Here is a 22,693-nt window from a genome sequence, read left to right as displayed (position 1 = left end):
CCTGCTGCTCTGAAGTGGTGCTTCCACAGTACCAGCCTCATGTTCCTGTGGGCATGGGGACCATCTTCCACCTGCCAGCTCTGTGTGTAAGGCAGATTCCCTTGCTTCTGAGCAGAAGACAGATATTACATGGGTCATCCTCACCCTGTTGAGCTGGCAGGGAAGCTCTCCCTGAAGCAGAAGTACATGCTGGGATCCTCACTGAGGTGTGCATCGTTTTTGACTGAATTACGGAGTCGGTACACTTGTGTGTGGTTTTGTTTTGCCTGAGCTTCATAAAAGAATGGGGGGGAAAAATGAGTCTGGTGCAAGTAAAGTGTCCCTTAAGTTTCTCCACAGGGAAAGACAGAACTATTGTTTCTTTAGCACAGACCTTTTCTTTGTGTAATTTTCTTAGAGACATTCTGTCGCTAATAGCTTGAGCTGATTAATGCCTTAATGTCTCCTACTGTGAATACCAGTGGGGATCAGCTTTCATTTAATTAGATGAGGTAAAGCAGAGGGCTTGGAGTGAGACAGGTAGATGTTTATCAGATGGATGGAAGCTTATTGCTCCAAATCTTTGCTGTCACAGAGCATTTCCTGGCTGGGATCTGCATGCATGGCATGCCATTCATATGCTAACTAGAGGCATTTTGCTGCTTCTTACCTGGGCAGCAGGGCACTGTTGCTACAGGATCAAAGAATTACTGTGAGGAACCTTGGCCAAAGGGGGAGTTTGGAGGAACAGAGTGATCAGATAAACCAGAGTTTTGAGAGTGGAACTTGTAGGTGTCCTTTGCTACCGTAGTTTGTTCTGTTCTGTGTAAGGAAAAAGCAGTGTTTGTTGGAGTGACATGTGCCAGGAAAGCACAATAAATGTCTCTGGAAGTGAGCTGCAGTGTTCAAACTGCAGGTTATGGTCACGGGCCAGTTTTTATAAACAACTTAATTGACCAGAAAAGTGCTTGAGCGTAGGTTTAGGGTCTGGATTCTCAGAGGTAAGAACACAGCCTTTCCTGCCGATGTCAGGAAGTGCTTGTATTTATGTAACAGAGGATATTGGAGCTCATATGGCAGTACAATACAGAAGGTGCTTTTCTTGGCCCAGAGGAGACATTTAGTATTATGGTAAGAGGTGTGTTTCAAGTTCAGGAAAGAGCTCATAATGGAAGAATATCTGAGTTTATTTATTTTTTTTAATCCAACTTCAGCAGAAATACAATGTCCAGTTGGTTTCTCATTCCTCATTCTTGCTCTCAGATTCTGATGCTTGGAGTTTTATTGGAGCACATAAGGAATTACATTTAAAAAAAAATCCTTGTAAAGTGGTCAAAAGTACACAAGAAAGATGGTCAGAAAATCAGTGACATTTCAACAGCATCAGATTTTGTAAAGGGTGCGATGGTGTATTTTTCTCGTTTGTCCTGGAAAATTGAACCAAGTAAAATCAGTTTGGGTTTGTGTTTTTGGTTTTTTTTTAATCTAAACAGTGGGAAGGCTTTTTGACTAGATGAGTCTGTTCTATCTCGTGCATCTTCCTGAGCATCTTAGCTGGGCTTATGGAGCAGTTTATCTGAGCGTTTCGGAAGCAGTTTGTGAGACCGCAGCACACTCTCCTGCTTTGGCTGCCAGTGCCTGTGTTCCCGCACCAGGACACGCGGTGGGAAGCTGTGCAATGCACAGAATCCGCACCGATGCTTTGCTCCCCGACAAGTCTTTCCCCGCTGTCCGGGCCAGCGGCTCTTTGTGAAGCTGGGTGCTGATCCCAGGAGCGCCCGACCCTCCCAGCGCAGCCCCTTATCCCCCGGGCCGTCGCCGTGTTCCGGTGCCCTCCGGTCTCTCTTCCTTTGCGTTTGTGCTGCCCTGGCCCCTCCTCCGAAGGGGCCGCGGCCCTGCGGGAAGGAGCCGCCGAGCAGCGCCAGTGGCCGGAGGCGAGGCGGGGCAGGGCCGCCGCCCGCGCCGCTTCCTTAAGGCTGGGACGGGCCGGCGCCGCCCGGCGCAGCGAGCGGGAGCGCGGCCGGGCCGGGCGCCGGTGCCATCCCGGGAGAGAGGTGCGGATCTGCCGGGACCCGGTGCCACCCCGGGAGGGAGGTGTGGACCTGGGGGTGACCCGGTACCATCCCGGACCTGCCGGGCCGGGGGATGCGGGTGTGGCCGCCATCCGCTCCCCTGCCCGGCCGGAGAAGGGGCCCCGGGGGCGGGATGGCTGCGGCGGGCTGGGGGGTTCGCGGTCCGCTGAACTTTGTTCACGTGTCTGAAAACTGCTTTGAAATGAAGGGTCGGTGTCGTATTTCGGCGACTGAAGGCGGAAAGCCGGGACGAAGGAGACTTCCCGGGGCATCAGGTAAGGGCTACTGGACCGCAGGGCAGATGTGCGAGGGCTGGCGGCCAAGGGGTGATTCACTCTGCCTTGCTGGAAATTTCAGGTGATATTCCAAAGTCGACTCATGAGTAATCTCTGAGTAGATTTAAACAGAATGAGGCTACTGGACCAGCCTTATCGGAGTCCAGAGTCCCGGGGGGCGGGCAGGGGGCTGAGGAGCCGCCGGAGCTTTTGTGCAGCTTCCGCCGGGTGCTGCTCTGTGGGGAGGATGTAACGCGGCTTCTGCTTCCTTTAGAGATCCTTTGTGGAGCTGAGAGTTTGCTTTACCGATATCTTAAGCTAAAATAATGGGGCGGTACTGGGGAGTGTTGTTTTAAACCATTAATTGGAAATTACTACTACAGAGTATTAAAAGGGTGCCATTGCCATCAAATTTCATGTCGCTTTGTAAAATAAATAAAGCTTTATCTCCTTGCTTCACAGAATATCTTTGAGACTGTATAACAGGCTTTTTGAACAGAATTCAGAACTCAGTCGTCTAGTTAGGCTATCCTAAAATTCTACTTATTCTCCCTGCTCTATTTATAGAAAGTAATTGAAACAGCATTGTAAAGTTAGGAGAAAACAATGGAAAGTGGGGGGTTTTTTGTTAATACACGAAGAGAAAATGTACAGAAAGGCTTTATCAAGTAGGAAGTAAGGAATTTCAGGCAGTACGGATGGATGCAGCCGAGCACGGTTCGTTTCATTAGGCAGCGCTGGCAAACCCGCGGAGAGCGGTCCCGTTGGAAAACTCCCGCTGGAGCCGGGGCCGAAGGCGCTGCGCAGCAATCCCGTGGCCTTGGCAGGCGCTCAGCCTGCGCTCAGGTTTCCCAGCAGCATCGGGGCAGTTCTGTTGTGCTCCCGGAGTTCGGGAGCTGCTGCCTGGGTGTGGAGTATCCAGTGTTTGTCCTGCCGGGCCGCCTGCGGGGAAGGTTGGGTGGGAGCAGGAGTGACGTGTCTGCCACTAAACAGTTAAGGAAAGGTCACCGAGTACCTCACCCCCGAGTGAGTTTTTGCTGGCGCTTGAATACAGCACTGGGATGCATTCAGTGCATTTTTTAAACAGTAGTTCTGTGGGCAGATGTAGAAAGTTTGACCAGAGGGCTTTGAGCACTGACCAGCACATTCCAAGCCTAATGATTCATGCTTATGGCTTAAAACCTAGGCTGCAGGTTTGAAGTTCAGTTGCACATTAGTCTTGCAGCTGCCTTGCTGTGTCGTTTTTTAAAATTTGAAAGAAGGACTTGAGTAGTTCACTGTTGAACAAGTAATTAAAAGAGGCCACTGGATTTGATGCTTATTTGAGCTGAGTTAGAAGGGTGTTGCATGGCTGGCACATTAGCAGTTCTCTATGAGATAATAGTTCTCTGTGGATTGATACCTGGTGGTAACTGCTGCTTTATTTGCCTGTTGTAGATTCTGCGTGAGTTCAGACAGGTGAGGGAGTTTGGTAATGGTAATTTCAAGCCAGAGATTTTGAAAATTTTTATCTAAGTGGATGATGACACAGGCTGTGGGCACTGCCTGCATCCCAAGAGGTCCAGCTGTTGAGATGCCTTTATATGAGTTCCTCTGTCATGGGCTGTTTGATGAGCAGTTCTTGTTCCTTTCCCCATGGAAAGCAGGTAAACTCAGGGTGGATTTTTAATTTCAGCCTTCTTACACTGTATTAACTGTATGTTACTTCTGGGGCAGCCACAGCAGGGATGGCAACTGGCCAGGCATGTCAGCATCTCAGCATCCCAGTGAATGTAATGAGGGGAGTAGAACAGAACTGGAGAGAAGCTTCTTAACTCGGCTGCACGCAGGTTTTTCAAGAAGTGGAGAAAAACAATTTGTAACACCCATGTTCTTCCTTTCCTGGAGAGGAATCTCTCCTGCCCCACGTTTTGTTTTTTTTTAGTTTGAACTGTAGGGTGGTACTACCCATGGCATCAGGCTGTAGAACATTTCAGTGTCTGGGTATTTTAGGGAGCAGGTCAGCTCTTTAGCTGGGTTCATGCTTCCAGAGAATTGAGGTTGTTCAGTTGAGATGATAACGATTCCTTAAAAGTATTTTGAGGGATAAAATTGAATTTTACTGGAAGAGCTTGTGGGTTACCTCCCTTATCCTGAAGGGAGGAGCACTGAAGCTAATGTGGTGAGACGTGTTTGCTGTGTCTCTGCAGGGGTGAAGGTTGCACAGGAGGAGATGGGGAGCAGGGTTCCACCCTGGCTGCAGGAGCTCTGCTGGGTGCTCTGCTGCTCCTGCCCAGTTCCACCAGTGCCAAACAAACTCTCTCCCCATAGATCAGTGAAACTTGTTCAGTGTGAAAAATAATTTTGTCTGATGAAGTTTCTTTTGAAACAATGTTGTCGATTTAGCTTGTTGCTGTTCAAATTAAGTGTTTACTGGGGGTAATTTCTAATGTTCCTGGTGAATCAAGAAGTAGCTTCCCCGTGCTCCTATTACTTTTCTTTGAATTTTGATAAGATTTTGGCTAACTGCTTTCAGCATTTCGCTGTACAGATGGCATAATTTTTGTTGTGTAGGAGTTTCCTGTGCCAGCCAGAGAAAGACTAAATGATATTTTAAATAGAAAAACAAAAAGAGTTGGCACAAGGCTCAGGGAGGAATGAGTATGTTTTGAGTGTTTCTCATTGGTCTTAAATTTGCCTTCTTTCAATTAGCTGTTTTGGGTTTTTTTTAAAATATGCAGTTGTTAAAATTCGGCTTAAACAACATGCACATGGGTCTTGGAATTTCCTGACACACAAAATACCATATAGTTTTCTTCCTGAGAAAAATAGTCAAATGCAGGATTTCTATAGGTGTTTCTAGGGAGTATCTGTAATATTTGAAGGCAAATCAAAATACACAATTACTGCTTGAATATTTTCATTTTGAGGCTTGACTGAGATACCATTAGCTAGTTAATTCTAGCTTTTCCTGCTGGTCCTCCCACTCCTCCTGCCTTATCCCTATTACAATACAAGCCTTTCCCTCAATCAGAGCAACAGTGCTCTTTTTGATCTGCTCTGTTAGCTACAGTTTTTGTGGTACTTAGAAGGCTTTAGAAACAAGGAGGGGTTTTTTGTTTGTTTCCAACCCAGATTCAGCAGAAAGCAGAAGTGAAATGGAGCCATTAGAGAGTCAACCCTGAAACTGTTCTGAGTATTTGGTTTAATCTTGAGGTGAGATGTAACTTCTACTTTTTGAACCAGGGCTCCCTTAACAGTGCAAACCCAGTCACAAGGAGACTCAGAAAATCTGTTTGAGGTGTGTTCTGTAGGGTTAAAGAGGGAATTTGCTCTATACATTTAGAATACTTAGATAGAAACACTGCAGCCTTTGGTCTTTAAAAATCAAGACAGCTTCCTTTACTCCTGTTTAGTATTTTAGTTCTACTGGACATAAAAACTGTGACTGTACTGAAAGTCACGTTATAGACACATAAAGCTTCCTTTATACCCAGTTCTCGAGCTGGCCTAAAACTGGTTTATTTTGTATGTATCTGGTTATTTGTAGAAGAATGTCCATTACCTGTTCCTTTAAGTGAGTGTTCTGAGATGGAAGGAGACTTGCACAGATGGATGTTTGTGGCTGTCAAGGGTTGTAAATAGAAAGACATTCCTTTCTGTTCTGTTTTCTTATTTACAAGCTGGGCACTAAGAGCAGGAAAGGATTTTTGGTGCCCAACAGTCTAGAACTCTTAGCAGCAGCTGCTGCACTGCAGAATTGAAGCTGGGAGTTATCTCCTCCTCCTCTCCGCCCCACTCCTCCTCCCAGCCTCGCAGTCAGGCTGGCACTGGGATGAGCTGTGCAAGGCCAGCTGGCTGCTCCTCTCACTAGTGCAATTGCTGCCCAGCAGCCTGGGACAGACTGCAGGGTGTTTTTTGGGGACTTGGGTTTCAATGGCCACCCGGACTAGCAAGAAGCAAGGACTGCTGATATGGACAGCTCATTTTTATCGCGTGCAGAGTCGGCTTTGTAGTGGGATGTTGAAATGTGACACAATGCCTGTTTGTTTGCAATAGCTGCAACCCTCGTAGCAGAGATTCAAGTGGGAAACAGAGAGGGATTCCAGAAACAAACCAGCGGGGGATTTAGGAACTGAGACGCCGTGTCCTCTCTCCTATGCCGGAGCAAGCAAAGGAAAGAGAGGTAGAGGAAAAAAGACTGAGCCTTGCAACAGCCGTCACCCTGACGATGTGTCAGTCAAACACCCTGCAGGGACCAGAGCTCCACACAGGGAAATGGTGAGATGCTACAAAGCTTTATCTAACCCTCCACCCTCTTGCTACAACCTCCACAAAGTTAAAATTCATGTCCGGAGGCTGCGTTCAGGGAACGGTGGCAGCAGCAGCTGTGCCGGGGACCAGCACCCACAGCTGGACAGTCCAGGTCCGACTGGCTCTGCCGGTGGGACACCAAGTAGGAGAACTCGTTTCAGGTACTGTTCAGTATTTTCTGCTTTGCAGGAATGGTGGCTGAAGAGGGAGGGAGGCTGGGAGGGTTTCTGGGCAGAAGGAGCGGGAGCCATCTGCAAAGCTTTTGTTTGGCTTAATTACTATAAAGCTCCTTATACAGTGCATTGGCAGAGAAGGGCATGCTGTTCCATGACAAGGGGAATGGGGAAGCTTTCATTGTACTCTCTAGCACTAGGAGAATGGAAAAACTAGTTGAGGGGCCGCTCTGAAACCAGGCCAAGGCAGTGAGAAGCCCGAGGGCTCCGAAGTGATGCAGCTCTGCAGGGATTGGTCCAGGAGTGACTGCAGTGAAGGGGGGGAGAGCAGCAGGAGGGGGAGAACGGGACCCAACCCGGCTCCTGGCCTGCCAGCCCTTGCAGGCTGCTGGGTGCTAGGGATGGGAGGGAGAATGTGAAGTGTCCTTTCCTATTCCCATGCCGAGTCTGTCCCACCTCCTGCTGAGAAGGCTGCATTAACTCTGCTAAGACAGCACTTCTGCTCAGCGTTATTTTCCCTTTTGCATTAAGATGCACAGATAATTCTCTGTTTATTTATTAGTTCTCCAGGGGAAAGAAGTTGTGTTCACTGCAGAAAAAAACATCTCTGAGCCAAAAGCACCATCTTGCATCCTGAACTGTGACAGTTACACAGTTATATCTGTATATACAGACATTTTAATTCTGATCCAAGTTTTAAAAAGAACGAGTTGGCAAGAAAATTTCCTTTTAAATTCTCAGCTTCTTTCCATCTTGGAAAGTCATATGCAGTATTTTGTAGTTCCTCTTTCATGTCACAGAATCTCCTGAGATTCCTGTTGAGAGCAGCCAGACTGTGCCACTTGAGTTTGTGTGTGCACGTCACTGTGTCCTGCTTGCAGAACAGTCTCTTAGCCCTGAGTTCAGTCACTCATTTGAATAGTTTGCCCTCAGATAGACAGATTTCCATTTGATAATGTGATCTTGGAAATGCCAGTGGTTTTTTCATGAGTAGAAGCCAAAGAATAAATGGGGACCTGAAAGGTTTTGTATCCAGACCTCCTGCAAGGGTCTGAACTGAAGCCCTTGGTGTTTGTCCTCTGCTAAGAAGCTGAGTAGCTTTTCCCTGTGAGAGTTAGAAGGTCAGCTTCTTCCCATGGTCATTTGTGCAAAATGAGATAGAGCCCTCTCAGTCAGGACATCCATGTAACAAAAAAAAAAAAAATCAGAGGTGCAGCTGGTTATGAGGCAGGGGAGTTGATTATGGGACTATGGAGACCAGATTGTTGTGCAATAGCAGAAATAGAGGCTTTGTCCACATGTTCCCTGTTCAGAACCAGGATACTCAATGAGGGCTTTAACACCTGGAAACTGGTCTTACCTTTAATTTTTGAGGGTGTCATTCATAAAATGTGACCTGTGAGGGTGAAGGCCATTATTTGGACAGAGGATTTTTGGTTTTTAGATAAAAGGCTCTTCTATTTTGGGAAGGGGAAGAACTAATCAAAATAAAGGAGTAAAGACATGTAGTATCAAGGATTAAGAAGTGTTTAGCAGGAATAACTGACCCCAGCTGTCAGAAGCTGTGCAGCTGAGACTCCTCTGATGTTGTGTATGTAATCTTTCAGGTTGCAATTCCCCCAGCTGGCCCTGAGGCGAAGGTTGGGCCAGCTGAGCTGTATGTCTAGGCCTGCTCTGAAACTGCGTTCTTGGCCTCTGACTATTCTCTATTACCTTCTGCCTTTCGGTGCTCTTAAACCCTTGACCAGAGTGGGATGGAGGCCTATGAGCAGGGTAAGTGTGAGCAGCTCTCTCGCGCCGCGTCTGGGAGCTGCGTGTCCTGGAGGAGCTGGCAGCAGCTGGGGGGAGAGTTGCTTCATGCAGGACAGCCTGGTGATCACTGCTGTGAAAGCAGAGGTGCAATTCATACTTCTCTTTAGTTTTTACTGTTCGTGGTTGTGGTGATTAATTGCCTCACAGACAAGTGACTTTTTGAGGAGCAGAGAATTACTTTGTCCTCCCAGCAATCAGGGAAAGTCAACAGAAGCTTGTGAAGGAATTCAGTCACCTCACAGTATCAGGGCTAGGACAAAGAAGACCAAACCTCTTGGCAAGTTCCTTTTCCTGGTGTCATTGAAATGGTCTCTTGTTTTGTGTTATTTTGCACCAAGAGGGTTTGTTCCTCAAGTTCATTGAGCATTTGTAGTCCAGTACGTCCAAATGATATACAAATCTCTGCTCTGACACTGTTGAGAGCATGGGATGGGATGCCTTGCACATAGTGATTCTCCTCACAAACCATGCAATTTCAGAATCCAACAACCAAGTAAGTATTTTGATTGCAAACAGGAAGAAAATTGCCGTTCTTAAGCCTATTTCATTGAACATCTGTTCTGTTGGATCCCATCAACTTGAAAACCAGGCTCCTTTGAACAGAAGGGGCTGCTAGGAAATACCACTTTTGACAATTTGTGTGATTTTACAGTTGTGTTTACATTTTCTGTGTTGGTGGAAAACAGCAAAGTTAATTTTTAGAAATTAATAAAGTATAGGGCATGTCAAATAGTAACATTTTTTAGTTCAGTACTTCAGCTTATATAACCTAAAGTACTGTTCATTTAGAAGGTTTTATCTGAAGTAAGATTAGGTTGGTACTTCCTTTCTGAAATATCCCTGTATGTGCACAGAATGGTGATTTGTAAGTAAAATCTTAATTTGCTCTATTTGATGGGATGGAGCCAGTTCTGTTTGTGTTTATGGCTGTGTTTCTCAAGGCTTAATCATGAAGAATATGATTGAGAACAAATGATGATTCTCACTAAGAAAACACCCAAGTTTTAGCTGCAAGTTGAATGTAGCTGTTCAAAAACACAGCACCAGTCAGCAGATCATCACTTCCTTTACAAATCTGGTTTCAGAGTGTTCAGTTCCCTTGGTCTGTATTTCCCAGCTCCCCCCAGTTACATCACAGCCATGTGAGCTTCCTGGCTGACAGCAAGTACCACAAATCCCAGAAGAGTTGTTTGCTGGAATTATCAACAGAAAGATGTTGTCATCTGTCTGCTTCCATCAACAGCAGATACCTCTTGCCAACTTTGTTTCATTTGTTTTCCTTGCTAAAACCTGGGCTTTGGTGCAAGTCCAAAGGTGTATTTCTACAGAAATAAAGGCACTTTATATTCTTGCAATTAGCAACTCCCATTGTTGTGAGAGATGGAGAAAGGCTGGTGTAAGTTTATACCTGTGCAGCTGCATCCAGTGGGTGCATTTATTTGATGGTTCTTGTGTTAGAGTGTACAACACAGAGTACTGGGTGTGGGAAAGACCCTCAGTAGTAGCTGCATGAGGACCATGTCATACAGTCAATTTTAATTTGGTTATTCACAAAAATTTATACATTGGTAATGTTAAAGCTTTCTGATTAGTGTTCTCCTAGAATATGTGCAATGTTATCTGTAAGCTTCACATGGGGCAGTTTCCAGTAACTTCAGAATGGAGCTTCAGCCTTCAAGGGAGTGGGAATTCTGGCTTCACTTCAAAGTTATATTAAGTTTCATCCTGTCTCGTCTACTTTCACCAGAATGGAGGGAATGAGGATGAAGTGCAGTGTACATTTTTTGCTGCCTTAAAGGCTACTTGTAAGCCATGAATTCAAGGGAGGGGTTTGCAGGAACAGTTTGATCCTCCCTGTGTTACGGGGAGAAGTAAGAAAGCCATCAGTGGGGAGAATGACCTGCTGCAATTCTTCCTTCAGGTTGCCCTGTACAAGTCGGTCCCAACTCGGCTGCTCTCACGAGCCTGGGGTCGGCTGAACCAGGTGGAGCTGCCCACGTGGCTGCGGAAGCCGGTGTACAGCCTGTACATCTGGACCTTCGGGGTGAACATGAAGGAGGCGGCTGTGGAGGATCTGCATCACTACAGGAACCTCAGCGAGTTCTTCCGCAGGAAGCTGAAACCGCAGGCGCGGCCGGTCTGCGGCGTGCACAGCGTGGTGAGTGACAGGAGGGGAGGGAGGGCTTTACCCAGCACTGCCAGCTTCCCTCAGCCCCCAGAGGAATGGCACTGCTTCATGAGGAATTAATCAACTGCTAAGTGTTTCTCAATTTCTTCTCTTTGCTGTAGATTAGTCCCTCTGATGGAAAGATCCTTAATTTCGGACAGGTAAAAAATTGTGAAGTGGAGCAAGTAAAAGGGGTTACTTATTCTCTGGAATCTTTCTTGGGACCTCGCATCTCCACTGAGGAAATGCATTTTAATCGGGGTGAGTTCTGTGTCAGTTCTGTGTTTATTCTGCTGTGCCCCTTCAGTGTTCTCAGAAATCATGAGACTAAGATGAAAAAAACTAACATTTTCTTGCATTGTCAGGAACAAAAGCAGGTCTAGTTCATCTCTTTCTCGCCAGTGGCTTTATACAGTCATGCCTGGCTCATTCTGATTATCTGAACTGAATTGCTTGGTTCCTACACTTGATTCCAAGATCTGTTGCTGTGCCATGGCTGCAGCACTCCTGCTGTCAGACTGAAATGGGCCCAAGCACTGGCTAACAAAAACTGGACAAGTTACTCCTTAACAAGATCCATGCTCAAACACTGCCCTTCTAATGACTTAGAGGACTCTTCACAAATTCTGTTCTTAAAGAGTAGCTTTAATAAAAATTCTGTTGTACTGGATTTCAGTTTCTGCTCTTTTACTTCAGGAAGGGCAAACTCCAAAAGAAAAAAATTCACTATGATTGAAACAATCCAGGATTCTTGTAAAGGGAAGGGAACACTTGGAAACATTGGATTCCTGGATGAAACTGATGTTTTTGTAGTCTCACCAATCCATGTGGGCTGCATTTAATCTTCTGCTATTGCACTGCCTGGATAAAGTTGGTGACTTCAGGAGGAATATCCTTAACCCCTTCCTTTCCCTGTTGCTTTCTCTGCAGCCCCACCTGGTAACTCCTTCCAGCAACAACTGGTCACAAAGGAGGGGAATGAGCTCTACCACTGTGTAATTTACCTGGCACCAGGGGATTATCACTGCTTCCACTCGCCCACAGACTGGACGGTGTCACACCGACGGCATTTCCCAGGTTGGTTTCTGTTCCTGGGAAACAACTGCAGGGCAGCTATGGAGAGAGGCACTGCTGTGGACCACTGCAGAATGGGACACACCAGTGCAGAAGTTGTACAGTAACACGATAGATAATGGTAGAAAAGTGATTCACCTTAAACAGTAATGAATTTTGCAGTTGTATAGTTTACCAGATCAAATCACATATAAATGGTGAAAATAGTAATATTGTATTCAAACTGTTTGGGATCTTTGAAGTGTACCACCTGATGCATGCTGACCTGTTTGGTTCCCAAACACTGTTTATTCAGTTTGCACCTGAAATAAAGACAGTTCTGCAGATCACACTAAAGTAGCCTAAAGCATGGTCTCAGCTTGTGCTTGGCAAAGAAAATGCAACTGAACAGTTATATGGAGCTGGAACTGGATGTTTTTGCAGATAAAAATGTTTTACTGCTTGGTATCTAGCAAAAACCTAAGTATTTGGATTTGGTTTCAAACATCATGAGAGAGAGATTGACCTACCACACACATCCTTCTGTGACCCCTTTGTTTTCAGCACAGACTTCTCTTTCATTTGCTCTGCCTGGCACTTGCCTCTCTTCCTACAAATAACTGACAGAGTTGTTTACTGGATCAGCTCCAGTTATACTGGAAACACCATCTTAGTGGCATTACAATATTGCTACAAACCAGACAACCTAACCTGGATATTTTCTCACTTCTTCAGGCTCTCTGATGTCTGTCAATCCTGGAGTTGCTCGCTGGATCAAGGAACTGTTCTGCCACAATGAACGGGTTGTCCTTACAGGTGACTGGAAACATGGCTTTTTCTCACTGACAGCTGTAGGAGCAACAAACGTGGGCTCCATCCGCATCTACTTTGACCAGGTGAGCAGGGTCACAGCAGGGACCTTTCTGCTGTTAATGGCTGAGGTTGGTGCAGCATAACAAAATTAAAAAAAAAAATCTTATTACCCTGAAATTAGGGTGTTTCATGGTACTGATATTCTAAGACTGATTTAAACAGTGTTGTTTCCAATATAGGCATTTTTTTAATATTCCTATTGCACCTTTGAACTGTGAGTTCCTGCATGGAAGATGCCTGAGTATGTAGATGGTGGTGATGAATGAATACAGAGCACTGAAATCCTCCAGTAAATCCTTCTCTTCTTCCTTCTCTGTACAGGACTTGCACACGAACAGTCCAAGTTACTCTAAAGGTTCCTACAATGACTTCAGCTTCATATCCAACAACAACAAGGAGGGAATCCCCATGAGGAAAGGGGAACATTTAGGGGAATTTAACTTAGGCTCTACGATCGTTCTAATCTTTGAGGCACCCAAGGACTTCAAATTCAACCTCAAAGCTGGACAGAAAATCCGCTTTGGAGAAGCACTGGGCTCTCTATAGGAACTCTCTCAGCAAGAAGATTTTCTATAAAAAGGGACTCTTTTCACACCACTGAGAGTTTCACTTGTCACGTTTGTATCACTCAGCAGGACCTGGGTGAGGAGAAAAAAAGATGTCACTGCTGCATTAAACTTGAAAGTATTTGGTCTACATTTACCTGCTGCTGAATGTAGGAACTGAACAGAAGGATCATGGATGTATCGGGTACAGCTGCCTTGGAAGATGTTGCCCGTGGTGGTTTCTGGCCCACCCTGTGCCTGTAGTCTTTCATGTTCTCCCCTGAATGTGCCACAGGATAATTATGTTCTTAGAGCCTCTAAGTCCCTTTTGAGCCTTCCTAGGCAGGTGCAGTGGGAAAGGGTGGAGGTAGAGATTACCTGTATTTAAAGAGACACTGACAGGCTGAGTCAGACCTTGTATCTACAGTATCTGTTTTTCAGACCTTGAGTAAAGAATATATTCTCATATTTATTTTATTCTAAGAAACTCTGCCCAAATTCATAGATAAAAGCAGTCTCTGAATGCACAGAGGGCCAAACTGAAATTTTCTAGTGTGGCTTCGTGGCCCAAACAAAGCAAATTGTACAAGTCAGCCAGCACAATGAGTGACACTCATTTTAAGTTTTGTACTGTTAGACAACCTTAGTTCTTTTGTCTGACATTGTCCCTTTAAAAATGGATGCACTGTATTTTAAACCTGAATACAGTGTCTACATTCCAGACAACAGAACCTGTCACCTTGCAATTTTCTTTTTCTTTTTTTAAAGACAGACAAAGCTCTGTGTCCTCTTCCTAATCCATGGTTTTATTTTGCAATTCCAGGCCTTAAAGTTATTGTCTTTATGAGAGACAGTTACCTTCACCTCTTGGATTATGGAGTTAAAAGACACAGGGCATATTTTTCTTAGGTGATGTGATGGCAACTAAAATATGTTTTTACCTTCAGCTATGTATCATTACTTTGTCACTAAATTCTTGAAGAATTAGTTCCTCTGTTACACAACAGCTTCAGCTACTTCAGGACCAATTTTTATTGCATAGAGTGAAATGCTCTATGCACTGACTGTTTAAAATACTTATGGCTCTTTAAAGAAATCCCCTGTTGCTTCCCAGGTGCCAGTCTGGCCCTCCCTTAACTGGCAACAACTTCATCTTACTCAAAATACAAAACAAAAAAGCCACACTGGCTCTGACTTCTGCCCTAATACTTAATGCTAGGAATGTGCTGGGGGCTGAAATCTTCGTGCTGAAGCTTAATCCACTGTAAAATTTTAGAGCCTCTTTGTGACTTCACCTCAAGAAGAATTAAAATCTAACACCTTGGATCTACTGCATGTGGCACCAACAAAAAACCCCTGCCAAAGTGAAGAGGAATTGAGTCTTAAAGCAATGTATCAATTGTTTTTTGAGAATAAACTGTTTCAAGTCCCAGCACTCAAACATTTAGAAGTGATTTTGCTGTCCAGAGCTTGTTGGAGTGGACGTGCTTATGAAACCTGCCTTTGTGCTTTCTGAAAGATTTCTCGTACTACTTCCTTGCTTGAGCTACTTTTCTGCTGTTTCAAGGAGATGACAGGCTTTGACCAGCTCTGATCTCCTAAAGAAACCCTTCTTTGTATGCACTGCAGAAAATAGAATATAATTTTGTTGTACAAATGTCCAGTTTGCCAAGTCCTGTATGCTTAGCTTGTCATCGGGAAGGAAGGGATGATAAACTGCCTCTAAGTGATGTAGCCCAGGCCTGAGTCAGATGAGGCTGTTTGGGTGACAAGCAGGAGAAAATTCATTTGGCTCCAGGAGTCAGTGTTTCCTCACTTTACACAGGGAGGAGTTTGAAAGCTTGAAGTGGCTCTCAGCCACCTATCTTGTTAAACTTCTTGGCATTAGCAAGTTTACTCCTGCAGCAGTATAGTACCAGATACAAGTCTTTTAAAACCTTTGAGAGTGAGAAAAGAGTAAGGCAAATATCAGCCCCAAGAGAATAAAGTTAGGGTGAGCTTTTTGATTAAACTTCAATGTTATGTTAATAAGAGAAAACAAATTCATTCCAGTGGATGAGAGAAAAAGACAACTGAATCTTTTCCTTCTTTTCCACTGGGGTCTATGACATCCAGACAGAGCCAAAGGAAGTTTGAGCTTTAATTTCTTCCTACTCAGCAGCATCATCCATAGTATCTGAAGGTAACTATTAGCCTAATGATGGAGCATGGGTTGCTTGATGTTTGCTTTATTAGAAATCTCAGAAGGAAGAGAGGATTCAGCATGCAAGTGGCTGTTTTTATGATGGTTTTAATACTGTGCAGAGCGAGCTAATAAACCAACATTGCTTGTGATGCAGGGGCCAGCAACACACCCCAGGAGTGAAAACAAAGTTCCTTGAGGGTACTGATAATGCTGTGAATTTCTCCTGCATGGAGAATCCATTTAATTCAACTGTATCAGTAGCACGGTATTTTTGTATGTCAAAGTGTATGACTTACTGACATGAACTCATTTAATTGCAAACATTTTGAAATAAAGAGTCTTATCTGTGTTGCTTATCTTTGTGACATGCCAGGTAACCTAAACTAGGTATTGCAAGTGCAGCATGAGGTAGATGGAACTGCAGTTTGGTTTAGATCAGCTAGAGTAACAATGAAAAAAGCAGAATTATTTTAACTTTGTTTATGAAAAATACCAATGCCATACATAGAGCTAAGTGAATGGATACATCTCTTCCACCATCCCCTGCTATGAAAGGGGCAAAAAATCCTATCCCTGAGCTGAGAAGTTGGTAGATGGACTAGAGATCCAGGGCAAGCTGGATATCTCGCAGGCGGGCCAGCAGGGCCTGCACATGATGTCTCTCAGCCAGCTGTGCTTTGGTGAGAGTGCTGATCCTCACCTGCAACTGCAAGAGAACACAGCATAAACATCAGTTTGTACAGTGAGACAGTATTTAGTCTTTTTGGCAGCAAGAGCTGCTTCAGCAGCTTTTGTATTGTCTCACTTGAGGTCAGGAAGTGACAATTGTGTCACTCAGGAACAGCTCAGTACTGGCTGGAGTCAGAGGTTCCAGTAACCACATCTGGCTGTGGGAACCTGGGGCCTGCCAGCAGTGCAGGGCCAGTCTGCACACAGGGAATTGTCCTGACAAATTACAGAAAAGAGTTTGGGACTGAGTCTATGAAAGCTTGATCCACAGTTTGGAAATAGCCTCAGAAAGGTCTTCTAGTGGAGCAGGAATTACATTTCTGAACAAACAGGAAGATGCATCTACACAGCCTGTTCTGCTCCTCAGTGTACTTCTGACTACAAATTTCCCTTCTCTTGGCATTTTACTAACAGCTTACTACACAATTCCTCACAGCTACCATCAGCCTTTACCATGCACTGCATGGCCCAGTGATAATCACTTCAGTAGCTTCAATTTAAACACTGTGTACACACCTGACCCAATTCTTCCTCAACTCCTTGCACACCATCTCGGGCTCCTGGTTGTGTGCTCTTGTCCAGCCACTGCTGCAGAATCTGTGCCTGCTGCTGACAGCACCTGATAAAAGGGATTAGAAGGATTCTTATCCCAATTAAAAGCTCAACATCTAAGCCAACTTAGATTTACAATTGATACTTGCAATAAGGCCTATTTTTTCTTGTCTCAAACCAGTCAATGGTTAAAATATTTTTTTAAAGGTAAAAAAGAAAAAAACAAAATATGCTGGAAAGCAGAGGATTCTGAAAACTGTCATCTCTACCTCCTGCTTCTAGTCCCTGACTTCTTCCTTTCCTGACAGTTAAATCCCCACCAGGCCTCATTTCTTTTGAGCATTTCTATTTTCTTGTTCTAGTAGAGCAGTTATCAAATACCAGCCATATTTAATTTTTTAATTAAAAGCTGAAAAAGCTCAGACCTCACTCCTCTTGGTAAAATAACAGCTAAATTTCAGCTGTTCTGCCCAATTCATTTGTACTGTCTTCAGATTACACCCAGTGATACCTCTGACATGCTTCTGCAAGAGCTGCCAAAGGTATAATTAAACCACTTGGCTGACTACAGAAGTAGTTATGCACATACTCTCCTTCACCTGGAGTGAACTTGAAAGGAGAAAATAAAAATCTCTGGAACTTCTCTCTGTTTCATTCATAGTTCTCCTGTGAACAGACTGATTACTTCCAGGGTGGATACAGAGAAAAAGTGCAACAGAGTGGACAAAGGCTGGGTAAAGGGGCATTACTTGAGTTCCTGCTTCCTGCTGTAGTAGTACTGCATCTGCTGCTGGATATGTTGGAGTTCATCTTCCACCTTTCTCTCCAGCATAATTTCTTCTCTGGAACTGTGCTCCCTCTTTTCCCCTTCAGCTGAATGAAAGATGTAAGGCACAAACAGTCGAAGTAGAACAGACATCCACTCTTTCTTCTTATCAAATATTTTTAATGAACAATGAACCCTCCTGAGTCCTTTTCACATGTTTTGTTATTCTGTGACCTGTGCACCCCAAAGGATCAGGTACAGAGAGAGGGCAGGAGTTCCAACAGCAGTACAAGCTCTTCAAGACTCAGTCTGAACACACAAAAGTTATGAAATGTTCTGGTGGACGGTTTAGTACTACAGACACTGTTCAGGCCTGTTCAGGATTTAATCTTTCACATTTAGTCTAGAAGTAATTAAGTACAGTAGTCCTGCAGAACACATTTCATGCTCTGCTGTCATTAAAAATACCACAATGACAGGTGCTTAGACCATCTGTCCCCTTTACTGTGTAAGTACAGGGAAATCTCAGAGAGCTCTACTGGATGAACTTCCCTCCTGAAGTTCTGTAGGATATATGAACACCCCAGCACCTGAGCACATTCTTGTTAAAAAGAAGCTGGCCTTGAGCAGCTCCCATCCTTCAATGCCTAGAGCAGGGCTTTAGCCCCCAGGCTCAGCAGAATCCACACAACTGCATTTACCATCCCAGAAAGGAATACTCACACCCTTTACTTCCTGATGCTGGCACACAAGATTGCCCTGGCTCCCAGACATTTTGTGGCAGTGAACAGCAGTCTCAGACAGATTAGAGAGAAGGATCAGCAACTGGTAGAGTTTAGATCTGAGGATGTACCTGCAATCTGGTGACTCCCTTTTCCCATCCAGTCTTCAGGTGACAGCAAATGTGGCTGCAAATTTGGTCGCAACTTCTCCACAGAATTCTGTTGAGAGTCCTGGGAATGGGCTCCTTTGTGACCATTCACAGGCTGACCTCCTCTCTAGAAGGTCAGAATGATATTGGGGTTTTCCTCAAAGGGTTTTCTTAAGTAAGCCCTTCAAGTAGGATGTGCCTGACCTACTTAGTCCTAGTCCCACTCAGACAACATCTTTAGGTACTGAGCCCCTCTCATAAAATCCCACAGAAGAAACAAAGCTTAAAAGGTGGGCTCTTTGAGTTCTAGCATGGAGATATTTCACTGAGATTAAAACTTCCCATTCTGTGTGGAACAAAGAGTTCAAAATGCAAGCATCTATTTGCAGGTAAAGTGAATTTCAATTTTTTGAGGCTCTCAGACCACCCACTGCTCCTAAACTGAGTTTCTCTTAAATCCCTGCAATCTGGACAGCAAATTGTAACTGCTCTGAGCTCCAAAGAGGCAGCACCCTCTCATCATTTGCTAGGAAAAGATCTGGCTAGGAAGACCTCCAGGAAAAAGGCATGAAATACAGAATGACAGAGGTGGATTGCTTCAGACTACGGGTAAACAGTTCTTGGGCATTCAGAGGCAGCTCACTTGGTCAGCTGACAGCTAGAACAAGTGAAAAACAGCTCAACCAGGGCAGTTCAGAACAACCACAACAGAACAATAAGCAATGGGCCTGCTGACAGCAGCCCAGTACACACACTAATTGTTGCTTCAGCAATACACTCACCTCTTCTGAGCCAGCTTTCATTTGGGACATGAAAGATGCAGGAGACCACAGCTCTGGCCCCTGCCCAGCTCGGTTCATGTCCTGTGTCCACAGGGGGAGAGAAGCACAAGTGAGAGAGGGATGGGGATGAGCAGCACTGCCCAGCTGGAATAGACATTTACAGGCATTTCCTTCCACATGAGGTGTCAGCATTAAGTTCCCAGTCTGTGCAGGACATTTATTCACAGATGTTTGCTGACAGGGCACCTCTAACCTGTACAGGAAGAAGGATAAGGTCACTGTACACTGTAACCTGCTGGTCTTGTCCTTTGCAGTCAGTGCAAAAAAGGGCAGACTCTTGTCATTCCCTTGCATACAGCTCTCCAATTAACTGCTCTACTATGCCCACTGTAAGTCATCTGCTTTACTTTTAAAATTGGATTTTCTACCTAGTAAAAGGAGGTGCCAGCAGTTCCTTGCTTTCTAGAGATTCCAGAGGGAAGTCAGGCCTCTGTGGTGGTAACCTGGCTTGTTGAATGGCATTTCTGAAAAGAAAAACAGAACAAAGAATGCCCCAGATTTATGACTATTGCATCATTGGCATCAGCTGGCATTGCAGCTAAAAGAAACAGTCCTGTTTCATCCCTCATCCCTACTCTGCAACATTCTCCTTGCGTGCAATCATGATTCTTAAAAATTAAATTTTAACCTGTATTAACGTGAGAATCTAGTTCACCATGTGAATGGTTGTGCCAACACGAAGAGTGGAGGAGGTGACAAAACTGAACAGGGCAGAAACTCTTCTTTTGGCAGCATATACTTGCTTAAAGCAATGTGAAGTTACAATCTTATTTCCCTGTAGGATTCCTGTCCTGCACTGAGAAGGTTCACAGACAATTCTTCCTTGCAACTGCCCATGATCAATAGGAATTTTTTAAGGAATAGCTTCCCTAGGGAAAAGAAAAGGGAAAAGAGAAAGTTCAGCTTCTCTTCACCAGGATCTTGATGTTTATCATGTCATCAGGTGACTTCAGTGAATAAAACAAGCTTCAGTGACACTAGGACACTTGGGCAAGATAAGCTCTCCTGATGGCCAAAGACCCATTAAAGGGATCTTTCAAATGTTTCTCCATGTAACTGTTCCTATGACAAATGGCCAATGCTCCACAAATTCAGTTGTACCTTGAGAAACACACAGTGCAAGGTCTATAGGTGAGCTGGTTCTACCTGTCACTGGCAAGTACAGTCACAAATACCTTCACTATGTGTGGGCTGATACTTGCATTACACAGCAGCTCTTGTGTAACTCTGTACCACCAGCCATGTGATGCAGAGTCAGAGTTCAGGAGAATGCACAGAACTAAGTCATCAGTGAGAAAGCTTGGAAACACAAAAATGAGACACGTGTAGATAGATTACATATATGCAGTTATTTATATGCCAGAGAAATGGGGGAGGGACTGAAGTTTGCACTCACAGGCCATGGAGATCAGAGCCCCCCTCAGCAGGGTGAAGTGGTAGATGTCTGCATTTTGAAGGGCATGGCTCTTCCTCTGATGAATGTTCTCTTGTCTCAGGACTAACATCAGGCCTTTTAAATGTCACTTGCTTCTTCAGAGGTGGCAAAAAAGAAAAAGGCTTATTTAATTTCTGGGAGAGAGCCTTCTGTTTCCACAGCATAACAACAGCAATACACTGACTGGTGAAGACTGCAGTCTGTCTGCCAACACAAAGAATAGCAGAGCACCTGATGGCTGAGAGCAGGAAGCACCACATCACCCACAGAGAAGGATTTCTGATGCCCTCAAAGCCATACCAGCTCTCTAAACTAAATCAAGAGGTCCACTGTGGTAACATTTGGGTGAAGAGCATTAACAGGGTACTTCTGCACCAAGGCAAGCTGCACATTAGCAAATGGAACAACTGAAATCCTGGAAAAGAGCTGGGAATGCAGGAAGAGAGCAGTCAATACAGGCATCCTTGTCACACACAGGGCTGGGTGGATACTCAAAGGCAGAAGTGACACAAGCCCACATATGAAAGGTATAAGCAGTGCTAAAGCTAAGACAGGATCAGATGTAGCCTCTAATGCTTCATCCTAGCACAGAATTTAGAGACTTGACCCACATGCAACGGTCTCAATCAGGAGTACTGTCCATTGCAGAAATTGGCCTGTTTTAAAGTAGTTTCATTAAGAAAGGTTCCCAATGAGTCTGAAGTCCTGTAGTCTCAGCTGAATGAAATGCTTTGAACCAGAGACAGAAGTGTACGTAGGATTAAAACAACAGCTGGGACGTGGAGCTCCAAGACACATACATGCACATACCCACATCCCACACACAGAGCAGAGACCAGAGCAGCCCAGTTCTGCATAAACATCTGAGCAATCACTCTTTCACCTCCAGCTGGAGCTGGGTATGGAGCTGTCCCTGCAGCTGTTTGATGCTAGCAGTGTTTCTCAAGGCACAGGTTACATCTTCTCTCAAAGGAGTTGTGTTGTAAACTCCTGTGACGTTTTCAATGCCATCTTTCTTCTCCTGCTGCCCCTTGGCAAACCTGAGCCAAGCATCAAATACCTACAACAGGAACAATGAGAGCTGTATTATACAGACAGGGTGCAGGCCAGGGACTCCCCCTGCAGACAGCAACACTCTCCCTTCCACTGGATAGGAATAGGCAGAGCTACAGCAACAGCAGGACACTGCCACAATGACAAAGGGACAGATTTAAGTCAGCTGAGGCTAGATGGGGAAAAATGTGCTTATTTTTTAATCAGCTAACAAATGTTAGGGAATTTTCCAGCATCCCAAAATAACATACAGCACCCAAAAGAGGAAAAGAAACAGACTTTCAGTGTGCACTCCATTGATTGCAGTCATATCTGCACATCTGCAAACCCATTTGCCTGCCCCTGCCCTGCACAGCTCCTCACCTTTCTCTGCACTGAAAGGGACCAGTGCCACAACGCTTGCACTGTCTCCTGCTTTTCCCATTGCTGCTGCAACAGCTGTTAGGGGAAAAAAATGCACAGCAACCAGGTCAGGAGTTCACAAAGCCAACACCAGGAATGCCAGTCAAAGCACCAAGCAGGGAGGAAGTGATGGTAGACCCAGAGCAGAAAAACCCACTCAGTTCACTCTATGGCAAGGTTTTTCTTGTGCTAGCTGAACCAAAAAATACTGAAAACGTTTAAAACAAGTTTTCTTGGTCCTTGTATGAACAGAACATGAAGGAGAAGGGAGAATGACTGGCAAGGAGCTAGGTGTCTACCCAGGGGAAAATTCCTTACCCGAGTTTTCCAGCAAGAGAAGGAAGCAGAGCAAAGTCTGTGAGTCATTAGTTCATCTCCCCTTCTCTGCAGCAGCTGCAAGGCAATCAAAACAGTGAGTCACATGCAGACAAACCCCATTTATCTGAGCCAAATGCTATTAGAACAGACAGCAAACAGCCTTTATCACCCTCCCTTTGCTCTGTTGAGGCCACCCTCAATACCCAAGTGCCCTACAGTGTAACCCCATGTGCAGACATCTATGAGCCCAGCAAGGATTTCATCTGCAGCAAGCTCAGGTTGTCTTGTTAAGTCTGTT

General features: G+C 44.9%; 2 protein-coding genes across 15 annotated transcripts in view; one reads left to right on the top strand and one right to left on the bottom strand.

Annotated features, from left to right (window-relative positions):
* The window catches only part of PISD (phosphatidylserine decarboxylase), a 24,261-nt gene extending 8,714 nt beyond the window's left edge, over positions 1-15,547 (top strand). Inside the window, exons 1-9 of one of the 7 annotated variants that reach the window (XM_015643682.2) lie at positions 2,017-2,033; positions 2,260-2,326; positions 6,365-6,586; positions 8,400-8,565; positions 10,526-10,762; positions 10,894-11,032; positions 11,702-11,848; positions 12,560-12,720; positions 13,019-15,547. In XM_015643682.2, coding sequence (XP_015499168.1) covers positions 6,465-6,586; positions 8,400-8,565; positions 10,526-10,762; positions 10,894-11,032; positions 11,702-11,848; positions 12,560-12,720; positions 13,019-13,243 — 1,197 coding nt within the window. In that variant the 5' untranslated portion in view covers positions 2,017-2,033; positions 2,260-2,326; positions 6,365-6,464 and the 3' untranslated portion in view covers positions 13,244-15,547. The other 6 variants (XM_015643683.3, XM_015643685.2, XM_015643684.2 and 3 more) reach the window with 6 other exon arrangements.
* The window catches only part of SFI1 (SFI1 centrin binding protein), a 26,429-nt gene continuing 19,190 nt past the window's right edge, over positions 15,455-22,693 (bottom strand). For 2 of the 8 annotated variants that reach the window (XM_015643664.3, XM_015643666.3), the window contains exons 22-31: positions 22,396-22,470; positions 22,039-22,113; positions 21,506-21,682; positions 20,584-20,717; positions 19,556-19,651; positions 19,128-19,380; positions 18,328-18,472; positions 17,458-17,581; positions 16,673-16,775; positions 15,455-16,133 (exon numbers count right to left, since the gene is read on the bottom strand). In XM_015643664.3, coding sequence (XP_015499150.1) covers positions 16,026-16,133; positions 16,673-16,775; positions 17,458-17,581; positions 18,328-18,472; positions 19,128-19,380; positions 19,556-19,651; positions 20,584-20,717; positions 21,506-21,682; positions 22,039-22,113; positions 22,396-22,470 — 1,290 coding nt within the window. In that variant the 3' untranslated portion in view covers positions 15,455-16,025. The other 6 variants (XM_033518198.1, XM_015643667.3, XM_033518199.1 and 3 more) reach the window with 6 other exon arrangements.

This window comes from Parus major, chromosome 15 (assembly GCF_001522545.3).
Source record: "Parus major isolate Abel chromosome 15, Parus_major1.1, whole genome shotgun sequence".
Lineage (NCBI taxonomy): Eukaryota > Metazoa > Chordata > Aves > Passeriformes > Paridae > Parus > Parus major.
The sequence above is the reverse complement of the archived record's forward strand: the minus strand, read 5'-3'. Positions and strand labels throughout refer to the sequence as shown.